At 39.0% G+C, this 12,421-nt stretch overlaps 1 protein-coding gene across 3 annotated transcripts in view; it reads right to left on the bottom strand.

Annotated features, from left to right (window-relative positions):
• LOC124644501 (monocarboxylate transporter 12) overlaps window positions 1–12,421 on the bottom strand; it is a 61,738-nt gene that overhangs the window by 31,659 nt on the left and 17,658 nt on the right. For 2 of the 3 annotated variants that reach the window (XM_047183919.1, XM_047183920.1), the window contains exon 2: window positions 4,164–4,463. In XM_047183919.1, coding sequence (XP_047039875.1) covers window positions 4,164–4,308 — 145 coding nt within the window. In that variant the 5' untranslated portion in view covers window positions 4,309–4,463. Of the gene's footprint in view, window positions 1–4,163; window positions 4,464–12,421 lie in introns of those variants that run through there. The other variant, XM_047183921.1, reaches the window with a different exon arrangement.

The raw sequence follows: 12,421 nt of genomic DNA on the forward strand, positions 1-12,421 counted from the left end.
ATAATTTGAACATCTTCGCCAGTCGTTACGGGTAGTCAGAAGCTTGAAAATCTGCCAAGGGGTATTGGGTTGCCCGGGTAACTGGGTTGAGGAGGGCAGATAGGCAGTCGCCCCTTGTGGCGCACTGGTACTCAGCTGCATCCGGTTAGACTGGAAGCCGACCCCAACATAGTTGAGAAAAGGCTCGGGAGATGATGACACAGTAACGTTCCTAAATACGTACCTATCCCTACTAATATTATAAATGCGAAAGTATAGTTATCGGCACGAATCTTGAGCTCTGACCTTCACCTGCGCAGAAGTAATTTATTGGGTCCCTTTTGTGGTATGAAGAGAGGCGCGGGGGCGGGCTAAAGCGGTGTTGGCCCGCAGCGCATCGCGTCATAGCCGTCACTCGGGATTGGTTCTTTGCTAATAAATCACTTCTGCGCAGATGTAGGTCACAGCTCAAGATTCGTGCCGATAACTATAACTATGTATGTCTGTCTGTTACGCTTTCAATTCTAAACCACTAAACTAATTTTAATAAAATTTGGTACAGAGATATAGTTGACCTTGAGAAAGAACATAGGTTAGTTTTTATCCCGGACTTTTGAAGAATTCTCCTGGAAACGCGATATAACCGAACTCTACGCGGGCTAAGCCGCGGGCGGAAGCTAGTACGTTTGTATAAATTCAGTCGTCTAGACAGAAAGAATATGTAATGCTTGTTCAGACAGAGTTAGTTGACTTACAAGTCTAGAGTCTAGAGTCTAGACTTCTATTCAGGACATTAGCCTACATTTCTTAGATAATACGATGTTAATAGAAAACTTAAATAAAAGGAACTATTTAAGCCCCAAAAAGTTTTTTATCAACCAATAAATATGTAATTGGGTTACGAGATTTTTAGGTCCCACTCATTAAATCTTTCAATTCAATGTCGAATAATTTCAGTTCGTTTTTCTATTGATACATTTTTTATTTCATTTAAACATTTTCGTACTAGAGTAGTTCCTCGCATTTCCACTCGAGTCCCGAGGTAACCTGCCGGGGCTGCGGATTGTTCGAAAGAGTTGCCGCGGCCCTGGTACATAAAAGGCCTATGACGGAACACGACGGTGTTTAGTCAGTAAGAGTCTGACACTCCCTCACCGCTGCTAACCCACAGCGGGAGGGGTCATTTGATGATTTTTGACGTCGGAAAAAAAAAAACGAGGTAACTATTTCTTGTATACGGATAAAAAGTAGCCAGTCCCTTCTCAGGCTTAAGCTCATTTATGTATCGAATTCCATTATAATCGGTGCTGTAGTTTTAGCATGAAAGCGCGACAGACAGACAGAGTGACTTTCTCATTTATAATATTAAATAAGGATTTCAATGTTCAATAGTCAGAACCTTATCTATAAACAACTCTTATTAAGTACCTAAATAACCTACTTACATAGTAACCCTAATAGTTACGTTTCGTCAAAAGAACGCTCAGTTATTATTGAAACATTTCAATTAAAGTTTTCCTGTGTATTGAACTATTATTTATTACAGACAACTGCTCAATTAACGACTATTATAAACAAATAAATATTGGTTTATGATGCACTGAGCTCCCCAGGTATAATCATCGGCAGGAATCTTGAGCGCTGACCTTCACCTGCGCAGAAGTAATTTATTGGGTCCCTTTTGTATGGGTATGAAGTGAGGCGCGGGGGTGGGGTAAAGCGGTGATTGGCCCGCAGCGCATCGCGTAGCCGTCACTCGGGATTCATTGTGCGCAGATGAAGGTCAGCGCTCAACATTCGTGCCGATAACTATAGAAGATAGAAGGGCCATATCGCGTGTCAATCGTCCTTGGCTGTAAGCCTTCCTATAACACTTTGTCAAAAAACTTGTGAAACGCAAATAAATTATATGAATAGGAGACATACAGGCGGAGCTTAAAAATTAATAATATATAATATATATATATATCATATCATAATTAAATGAAAAACAAAATGTTTGTATGTGTAAATGTGCAACTGTAAACTTTACTTGAATCCGCTGTTACCCACGTCCCGAGGAATCCACTTCCCACATGGATAAAAGTAGCCTATAGACGCAGTTCAATCACTTAGACCCGGGCGTAATGCCAAAATTAACTGTTTTGCAAAAATAGATAGGTACTTAAATAAAACTAAATTGGTAATTAAAATATGCCAGAAAATAATTATTATGACCAGAAGTCACGAATCCAAATGCCATACCATACATAGTACACGTGAATCTTCGAAAAATATTTAAATGTTTACTATCTCATTAACACGGTCGAATGAAGTTAGCGAGTCACTAACGACGTGTGAACAAGTCATTAGGAGTTCATGAGAATTGAGAATTTTCATAGAATATTGTTAGTTTAGTATTGAGACTAGTCAGTAAGTCAGATAGGCAGTCGCTCCTTGTGGCACACTGGTACTCAGCTGCATATGGTTAGACTGGAAGCCGACACCAGCATAGTTGGGAGAAGGCTCGGAAGATGATGAGTATTAAGACTAGTACTTATAAGAATTTTATTAATTTATATATAAGGCACACCAACAACTTATGATGATGATGTCCTCTTAGCCGATTTATCGGCTACGGCGCTGTTCTCATGTAGCCAACTGCGCAGGACATTATAGTGCAGGCGCATTTGCTTGGACACAGGTGCACTCTCTATTCCTTCACTCTCATGGCGCGATGGGACGACAAGCCGACACCACCGGGGAGAGATCACAAGCAGGACAACTTATTCACAATTTAGCTAACTAACTTGACTTTCCAGAATTCGGTATATTACATAAGAAGACCCTGTGTAAATAAGTTAATTACAGGCATGCACATCAATCACATTGAGACGACTAAATCTTTTGTGACCTATTTAGTTTCATCCGCGTCCGGAGGGAACTACTTCCCGCAGCCGATTAAATATGTCCTTTCTCAGGATCTAGAGTCTAAACTATTTGTTATTTAAATCGGGTCAAAAGATTTGACGTGGAGGAGTGACAGACAACTCCACCCTGGTAACTCTTTCGAATGTCACTGGCCGTTTTTTGTTGCAAATTAAATATTTATAAATTAACAAAAAATACTTCTAAACATACCTTTTAACTTCTTATATCTGCATTTAGCCATTTTAATCACGAGAACACTAATCACAGCACCAAAAAACTAAGACTACAATATATTCTACCAAGGAGCTGGGTTGAGAAAAAGTTTGCTATAAGTACCCACATGATTTTTATAATTGAGTTTTGGATACTGGTCTTTTAGGCCGAAGTTCATTAAAACATTTACATACTAAAGTACCTATTCTTAAAACAGAGGTTTGCCGTGAAATTCACTTTCAATTTTCTAAGTATATAGTTGTTTTGAGAATAAAAACTTTTTATAAAAAAATATAACCGAGAATTCAAGTACTTAGTTGTGTCAAGAAATAGTAATTGTGTCATTGGTAGACAGTAGTTTAGTGTGAGATTTCAATGAGCAATGAGGAAATCTACTATGCTTAATTTTAGTAAAGAAATCGGAATATTTATTTGCTTATTTTTTTTTTAAATCTGCCTCTCATGATAAAATTAACTAGATATTAAGTGCATATAATGCTTGAAAATAATTAGGCATTTTAATAACACATGTGATTCAAAAAAACGTTCTTTAGTGAATCGCTTTGTTCCATTAAATTATCAGGCGTTTTGTTTGTCCTACTATTTATTATTCACACCATGACTAACTGAGTTGTTTACAAGCTTATTCCGTTGTTTACAAGTTAAACTAGTTTATTTGCATACTGTCTGTTAAAAGAAATTGAAGTTTATTTAGTTATTTATCTTCAATCTGAATGTTTGTTTGAATTTATAACTATATAAGTAAGGTGTTTTTATGTTAAGCCCGACATTTAAAAACAAAAAAAAATAATTATATTATAAAAATAATTTATATTCAGTATTTACTTGGGTTAGCCTTAATATTACCTTTAAACTTACCCTATAAATTGCCTTGCTATGAACCCAAAAATTGGGCAAAAAAATCGGCTTCAAGCGTGTCACACCACGCTCAGTATAGGATTTTTTTTAGATTATAAAAACTTAAATTCAGCACAAAAATCTTTTAAACCACCGACACAATAAAACACAAAAAATCAAGAAAAAATATATTAAAAACTCACCTTTCTTCGAAGATTTGACAGCCACAAGTCCGCCATCTTGATTCTGCTGAGCCGGTACAATCAACACCTGATTCTCTTCTAGAAGCTTTTCATTCGCTTCATCTCCCTCATTCTCCTCCTTAACACTTTTGACAGGAGTCGCCATCTTGGGTTTTCTCGCTACGCAATATGGCTGCCAGTTGTCATACTATAAAGTGTACCAACTCGTACACTGGAATGTTAAAACTATATTTTTCTTTTGTATACGTGTCTACATAATTCTATGTAGTTTATCAGTCTTATTTATTGGCTGGCTTTGATCTGTAACAAATGAAAATAAATTGATTAGGGTGACTATATATATCTACAAAAAATATCGATAACAATCAGCTAGGGTTACAATGCGTTTTCGTTTTTGTGGATTGTCCTGACTGTTAATATATGAAAGAAGTTATTAAAATGTAACAGATTTTTTTTGCAAGGAACCTCCTCCGTTTTTGGAAGCCATGTTCAGAGGTTTTGTAGTTATAGCGCGATAGACATACACATTTTCGTAAGGTTTAATACTCAACAACCAAGAAAAAAACATATGCCAACTTATCAAAGCATAATCCTATGTTATTCTATACTAACATAATAAGAAGGAAACATTTTTTTGTTTATTTGTACTGTAAAGGTTCCGAAACTTCTCAACCGATCAGAAAAAATCTTCCACTGTTGGAAAGCTACACTCCTCGCGGGTAACATAAGCTATATTTTATCCCAATACGGGCAGTACTTCCCACGGGTCACGAGGAAACCGCAGGAAAATAGCTTATATTAAAAGTCAAACACAAAAAATACCAAAGACTTCTTAAACTTGGTTAGCAACCACATTTTAATCAACCACCAACACAGTTTACGAACCATGAAGAAGCTATAAAAACAAACGCTATGCGTACTGTGTAAAATCATTAATTGATGTTCAACGGTTAGCTAGTAGTAAGTAAGCGTTGGTTTCAATGTCAAGGTTATACATGACATTTGTATGTATGAATTTCTGACCAGTCTTCATCTGGCTACCTTTTTCCAACTATGTTGGGGTCGACTTCCAGTCTAACCAGATGCAGCTGAGTACCAGTGTTCCACAAGAAGCGACTGCCTATCTTATCCTCCTCAACCCAGTTACCCGGGCAACCCAATAGTTCTAGCAAAACTGGTTGTCAGACTATCTGGCTTCCGACTAACCGTAACGACTGCCAAAGATGTTTAAATGACAATCAGGACCTACAGTTTATCGTGCCTTCCAAAACACGATAGAACTCGTCATGACAAGATGGTCGCCTTTCCACGGAGCGACTGCCTAAAACATCCATCCACCTCCCGAGCCTTTTCCCAACTATGTTGGGGTCGGCTTCCAGTCTAACCGGATGCAGCTGAGTACCAGTGCTTTACAAGGAGCGACTGCTTACCTGACCTCCTCAACCCAGTTACCCGGGCAACCCAATACCCCTTGGTTAGACCGACCACCTAAAACGTTAGCCATTTATGGCCTTACTACAAAAACTTTAACAACTGTTTTACACTTGTCTAAAAAAACTGTGTCTCCAAAATGAACCTTATGTCAACGTCATAATTTGTCATTTTTTTAGACAAGTCTTAAACTGACGTTAAAAAGTTCTTGTGGTAAGACGGTTTTAATTCAACTGTAGTTAGTAACCGCAATACCTTCATTTCCTTATTAAGACTAATTACGTTAATTGGCTGCCATTTCCTTTTGTTCTAAAGGTCTTAGAACAGGAAGTTGTGAATGCCAATCAAAAACTTCGAGATTAAATAAGGATGTTCAATAAAAATGTTAGTTACGGCTAAGTCAAAGCCGCACGTATCGAACGATCATAAAGTTAAGCAACGCTTGGTGTGGTTGGTCCGCGGATAGGCGACCATCTTATCATGATGAGTTTTTCCGTGTTTCGGAAGGCACGATAAACTGTAGGTCCCGGCTGTCACTTGTACATCTTTGACAGCCGTTACGGGTAGTCAGAAGCCAGTAAGTTTGACAACCAGTCTTACCAAGGGGTATCAGGTTGCCCTGGTAACTGGGTTGAGAAGTTCAGATAGGCAGTCGCTCTTTGTAAAACACTGGCACTCAGCTGCATCCGGTTAGACTGGAAGCCGACTCCAACATAGTTCGGAAAAGACTAAGCAGATGATGATGATAGTTACATACAGATCGACTTAATAAAAACGTGTCTTTCTTATACATGATGAACAAATAAAACATATTTACTGTATACAATGAACCAACAACCATTTCACAATTAAGACGTATCTCTGTTCAAAGAACCGATTATATTATTTACTTAGCAATTATCGCTCAAAGATAAAATTACAAAGAAGTAGGCTTGAGACTGATAAGGTCTTTTCGCGAATAAGTATCATCACAGTCTGATCATAAAAAAAATTGGGACAACACATTGCTCTAGAAATCTAGTCTAGTTTTTTTGAACTTGAAGATAAGATGAACTTCTCTTTGAATCCGGATTAGGAGCCAACGTCAAAAATCATCAAATGACCCCTCCCGCTGCGGGTTAGCAGCGGTGAGGGAGTGTCAGACTCTTACTGACTAAAAATTGTCGTGTTCCGTCGTAGGCCTGTTTTGTGCCAGGGCCGCGGTAACTCGCGCGAACAATCCCGCAGCCCCGGCAGGAAAGCCTACCTCAATATGTGGGCTATCTAACACTGAAAGAATTTTTTAAATGGATCCAGTACTGCCTTGTGTTGAGTGCGTTTATACAAACAAACCCTTCAGCTTTGTAATATTAGAGTATATTTACTTCGGAACGCAGGCAAAAATCGCGGTCCATAGCTAGTCAATAACCACAGCAGTAGAGCAGTAGTTCCCATAGAAATGCGGGCAAAACCGCGGTCCACACCTAGTTTTATATAAAAATAGACATTATACTAGACTTACTCCAACGCGATAGTATTATCTAATCAACGACTGAAGAGTAAGATTAACTCCACATATATCGTTTATTACGCTTCATTTAACCTAATCGCTTTGATAACGAATAAATAGAAAATGGAAAAACAAAAATGACACGCCCTCATTTTCATGCAGAGACGGTATGACAGATAAAATGGCGTAAACGGCCGATTTCGGCCACGGCGGCTGTTCTCATTTAAGGAGATCAGCCAGCTGCGCAGGACATTTTACAGCGCACAAACATTTGCGCTGACACAGGTGCACTCCCTATTCCTTCACTCTCATAACCCTAAGGGACGGCAATCCGACACGACCGGAAAGAGATCAGGCGCAGGACCGACATGTACGTGCTCTCCGATGCACGGGTGAATCGATCACCAACTTCCAGACTACGGGCTGCTTTGTGAAAGTTTTAAGAAAACCCACAAAGCGATTTCGGCCCGACCCGGGAATCGAACCAACGAGGCAGTCAATGGTAAAGGGTATGACAGATAACACCCATGACTGACTGGCTCGTGGCTATGTAACAGCCACAGATTTTACGCAATATGACATCACCATTCGAGTAGCAACAGGTTTTCAAAAGGCCCCATATTTGTAATCTGTAAAATAGCACATTGTAATCGTATAATGTGTTTAATCAAATCGACATTACTTCGAGTAGGTACTTTCCTCTATCTGTATCACTTATCACGTATTTGACAGCTACCAAATCTTTACAAGCAATTTCTTGAGATTGTAGTTTTTTTCTTAGGCTACTTGAAAGTGACAGATTAGTTTTATTCAGTAAAGTCTGATACGCTCAATTATTTGAAGATTCCTCAGCGTATCATCTTCTGCCTAGCCTTTTACCAAACTATGTTGTAGTCGGCTTCCAATGTAGAAGGAGTACCAGTGTGCCACAGAGAGAGACTGCCTATCAGACCTCTTCAACCCAGTTACCCGGGTAACATGATACCCCTTAACAATATACAGTGCTCGGCTGTATCCTTCAAAAATCCATTTTAGGAGCTACCGGGCAGATTTTTACTTATCTTGTAGTAAAATAATGGTCGTTTGAAACTTGTCGAACCTAATAGACTGTCGATATTTAACCACTTCACTGTCCACGAAGCAGACATCCTCTGAGCCTTTTTCCCAACTATGTTGGGGTCGGCTTCCAGTCTAATCGGATGCAGCTGGGTACCAGTGCTTTACAAGGAGAGCCTGCCCCCTCAACTCAGTTACCCGGGCAACCCCCTTTGATTAGACTGGTGTCAGACTTACTGGCTTCTGACTACCCGTAACGACTGCCAAAGATGTTCTATGACAGCCGGGTTCTATGTCGACGAAGCAGACACAATACTTAATCAATCGGTGTATATCACATATGACTCAAGGGACAGGGAAGTTATTAAACACAATATGGAGCGAATAAGCCCACGGAAAATATCTAGTCAAAAATATCCAAAAATAGAAGTAATAAAATCATTTGTTTTGACGACATACTATGTTACTATCACATAATTATGATACGGGAACAACATACGATACTAATTACTACATTTAATATTATTTAGCGATCTTACTTTCTTGATAAATTATTATCGGCTTAATACCTAAACTTTACAGGTACGGTCAAATTCAAAAGTACTAAACACACCCTGTTTTCAAAACTGCTGCTGTTTTTAACAGACTTCCCAAAAAGGAGGAGGTTCTCAACTTTATGTAAGTACATCGATTACTCCGAGGTTTATAGACCGATTTACGTGATTCTTTTTGACGTGACAACGTCTTATGAATCGATGGAGCCGGCTGCACGCACGAAAAAACATGACTCATGCGGCGTTACCTCGCTCTGAGGCGTTCCGTTTAAGGCATGAAGTGCAAGCGAGAGCACGCAACGAGCAACAAAGAGGCACGATCGGCCTCCACGTTCGGCAACGTTCGACATCTGACGATCAATTTTTTATGACGTTGTCACGTTCGATTATCGTCAGTAAACCGACTTTACAGACAACCGTTTTTGTTCGACGCGGAATAGCTGCCAGTTGGTCCCATAGTCATCAGGTCAGGATCTGTTGATGGAAACCCTGAGAAATCGAGGGCAACCTTCGAAAGTTGTAGGCATACATAGGGTAAAAACTTGACACTCAGGTGTATGTCTGAAAGCACTATTCAACAGTGAAGGTTTGGAGCTGACCTGATGATGGAGACCAGAGAAGGACGAGGGAACTCGACAACTGAATATGTAAAATACCTCGTATTTGGGCTTATATTCTTTGTATTGATGAGAACTTTCCACTTATATGGATAGTGAGAACTATTCGTACCACTGAAAAGCTGTAAATAAAAAGCTTTTTCACAAAAAAAATAATATAACAGAGTCCATAATTAATTTTTATCGTGCTACTGCTGGGCTGCCTCTCGCATAGAGAAGGATTGAGCGTTAATCACCACTAAGATATACTTAGAAAGTATTTACAAACTTAGGAAAGTACTTCGATGATCTGGAATCGAACCCACACCCATACTTGAGATGTTGGTGCTTTACCCACTACGCCACTACAACTTTTTTTGACTTAGCAAAAATAGCGACTTTTGGACTTCTTGTTGCTAAGTTACTTTTGCCAAATAAGCGTTTATCTACTTAAGATCTTTTAGAATGTGTAGTGAATTCTGACGAGCAATTTATAGACTCAATGTTGTACAGAAGTTTTGAAAATATAGATTTGTTCATCTACTTTTGAAGCTGACTGTACATAAGCGATCATGCAGACATATTATGTAATATCCAAGAAACGTTTTATCTAAGTAATAAAATGTGTATTGATAAATGTAACAATAAGTTTGTTTTGCCGAACAGATAAACTAATACATCTTACTAAATAATATAAACACGTTTGTTACTCTTTTAGGCAAAAACTACTAATTGGTTTTTGATGAAACTTTGACATATAGATTTATAATTTTATTCTGGCATATCTACTTTTTGTCCATGCCTCGAAGTAGTTTGCACAAGACGCTAAAGCAGTGGTTCTTAACCTTTTTGACATGAGGGACCATTTTAACTAAAGTTTTCTTGCCGGGGACCGCCCCATCGGTTTACCTAAATTGAGAGTTCTTTGAATACAAGCATACTTTATAACTAGCACTCATTTCCTTATTAGGATTTAGCAAAAAACTAAAAGTTACAGATTTTAATTTAATGAGATTTTTGTGACTGCATTCTCTTTACTAATTTCTGAATTTTTAGTTCACTACTACTACTCAAAGCTAAATGCATGTCGGCAGTTGTAGGTAAGCAAATGCAAAGAAAGATAAACATAGGCCTATGCAGTTTCAGAATTTTTTATCGGACTTAAACCAAATATTACGTAAAATTTAGCCCAAACGTACTTAACGTTTTGTTTGTTGGCAAATGCAAAAGTAAGGGCATATAGTTTCTGAATACGCGAGCGAAGCGACCGCAAAATTTTAATTATTTTTTAAGACTCAAAACCAAAATTACGTAAAAGAAAGTTATAGATAATTCGATAATTAGATAACGTATACCAACGTCGCGAAGCAAAGCTTCGCGGACCACTTGGAATGCCTCTAGGGACCACCAGTGGTCCGCGGACCACCGGATAAGAACCACTGCGCTAGAGGCTGGTGGGACCACTATATGATGACGAGTTCTTCTGTGTTTCTGAAGGTACTTAAAATGGTTGGGTCGCGGCTGTCATTTGAACATCTTTGACAGTTGTTACTTTACGGGTATTCTGAAGCCAGAAAGCCTGACGACCAGTCTCCCCAGGGGGTATGAGGTTATCAGAGAGACAATCGCTCCATGTGGCACACTGGTATTCAGCTGCAGCCAGTTTGACTGGAAGCCGAACCTAACATATTTGGATAACGCTACGTTTTCTCACAATATTTGGGTCTATTGCCGACTCGTGAATGACCCAAATTCCAAAACATTTTAACGATATTAAGGATAATAGGAAATGTTCATTCATGAATGGTCATTTGGTAGGAAATACTTTATTTGCATTATAAATTAGTTTCAAATTAATAAGCTTAATTAATGGCTCGAAAACGCTTATTATCTAGTTTCCACAATTAAACTGTCTATTGCCCAAAGTCAAAGTATTTATCTATACTAATATTATAAAGAGGAAAACTTTGTTTGTTTGGTTGTAATGGATAAACTCAAAAACTACTGGGCCGATTTTAAATATTCTTTCACCATTAGAAAGCTATATTATCTGCGAGTAACGTAGGCTATATTTTATCTCGGTGCGGGCAGTAGATCCCACGGGACGAGGGTGAAACCGCGGGAAAACGGCTAGTTATTTAAAAACATAGGTAAAAGGAAAACGTAGATCTTAAAAGTTGATCTTAGTTGAAATTGTTACGATGAAAATAAACAAATTTTATTTAGTTAAAAGTTAAAATAAACTCTAAATACTGTTACAAAACTAACTAGAACCCACTGTTTACACAGCTGACGAATGATTTTCGAGAAAATCTCACGACTATTGAGTTTGTTTAAAAACAACCGATTCTGAGAATATTCGTGTTTTGAAGAAAATATTTTTGTTATAAACTTCTTGGTGCGATCTCTCTGTGACGGGTCACCTATAGTATATCCTACTATCTCATGAATAGTTCCTCCATGTTACGGAAGGCACTTTACTACATTTGAACATCTTTGGCAGTCGTTACGGGTAGTCAGAAGCCAGAAAGTTAGACATCCAGTCTCACCAAGGGGTTGCCCGGGTTGGGTTGAGGAGGTCTGATAGGGAGACGGTCCTTGTGGCACACTACAAGAAACAGGTTGTAACTTACCTGTTTCTTTATAAGTGAGTCAACAGGATTGTATTGAAATATTATACCTGCACTGATCGGTACCTACCCGTACAGGTTTGTCTGTACCGGCAACCTGTTTCTTTATGTAAGCACCCTTAGACTGGAAGACGACCCCAACATAACTGGGAAGACCTTTGGGCGGACCTTGGGTGCGAGTGCGGGGCTGCCGTGCAGACCATGTCCCACCTAATCGCATGTCCGACCACTGTGCCCTGAAACTTGCTCGCGGCAGGACCTAATGAGCGCATTCGGCCGTGCTCTCACTATGGGCTGACATAGTGTAGTCTCAATATATGACATGTCATCGACACGAAAGAAGAAGTTGGGAAAAACCTAGAAGCGGCTGCAATAATGGCGTCTCTTTAAATTAGACGCGTATCACAAGGAATGTTGTTTGAAGGAACGGTGTCAACTATCAGACGGCTGACATTGATACGCTCTGTCACTTCGTATCGTACCGTGTTATCCTCAACCGACT

Source organism: Helicoverpa zea, chromosome 30 (assembly GCF_022581195.2).
Source record: "Helicoverpa zea isolate HzStark_Cry1AcR chromosome 30, ilHelZeax1.1, whole genome shotgun sequence".
NCBI classification, from domain to species: domain Eukaryota; kingdom Metazoa; phylum Arthropoda; class Insecta; order Lepidoptera; family Noctuidae; genus Helicoverpa; species Helicoverpa zea.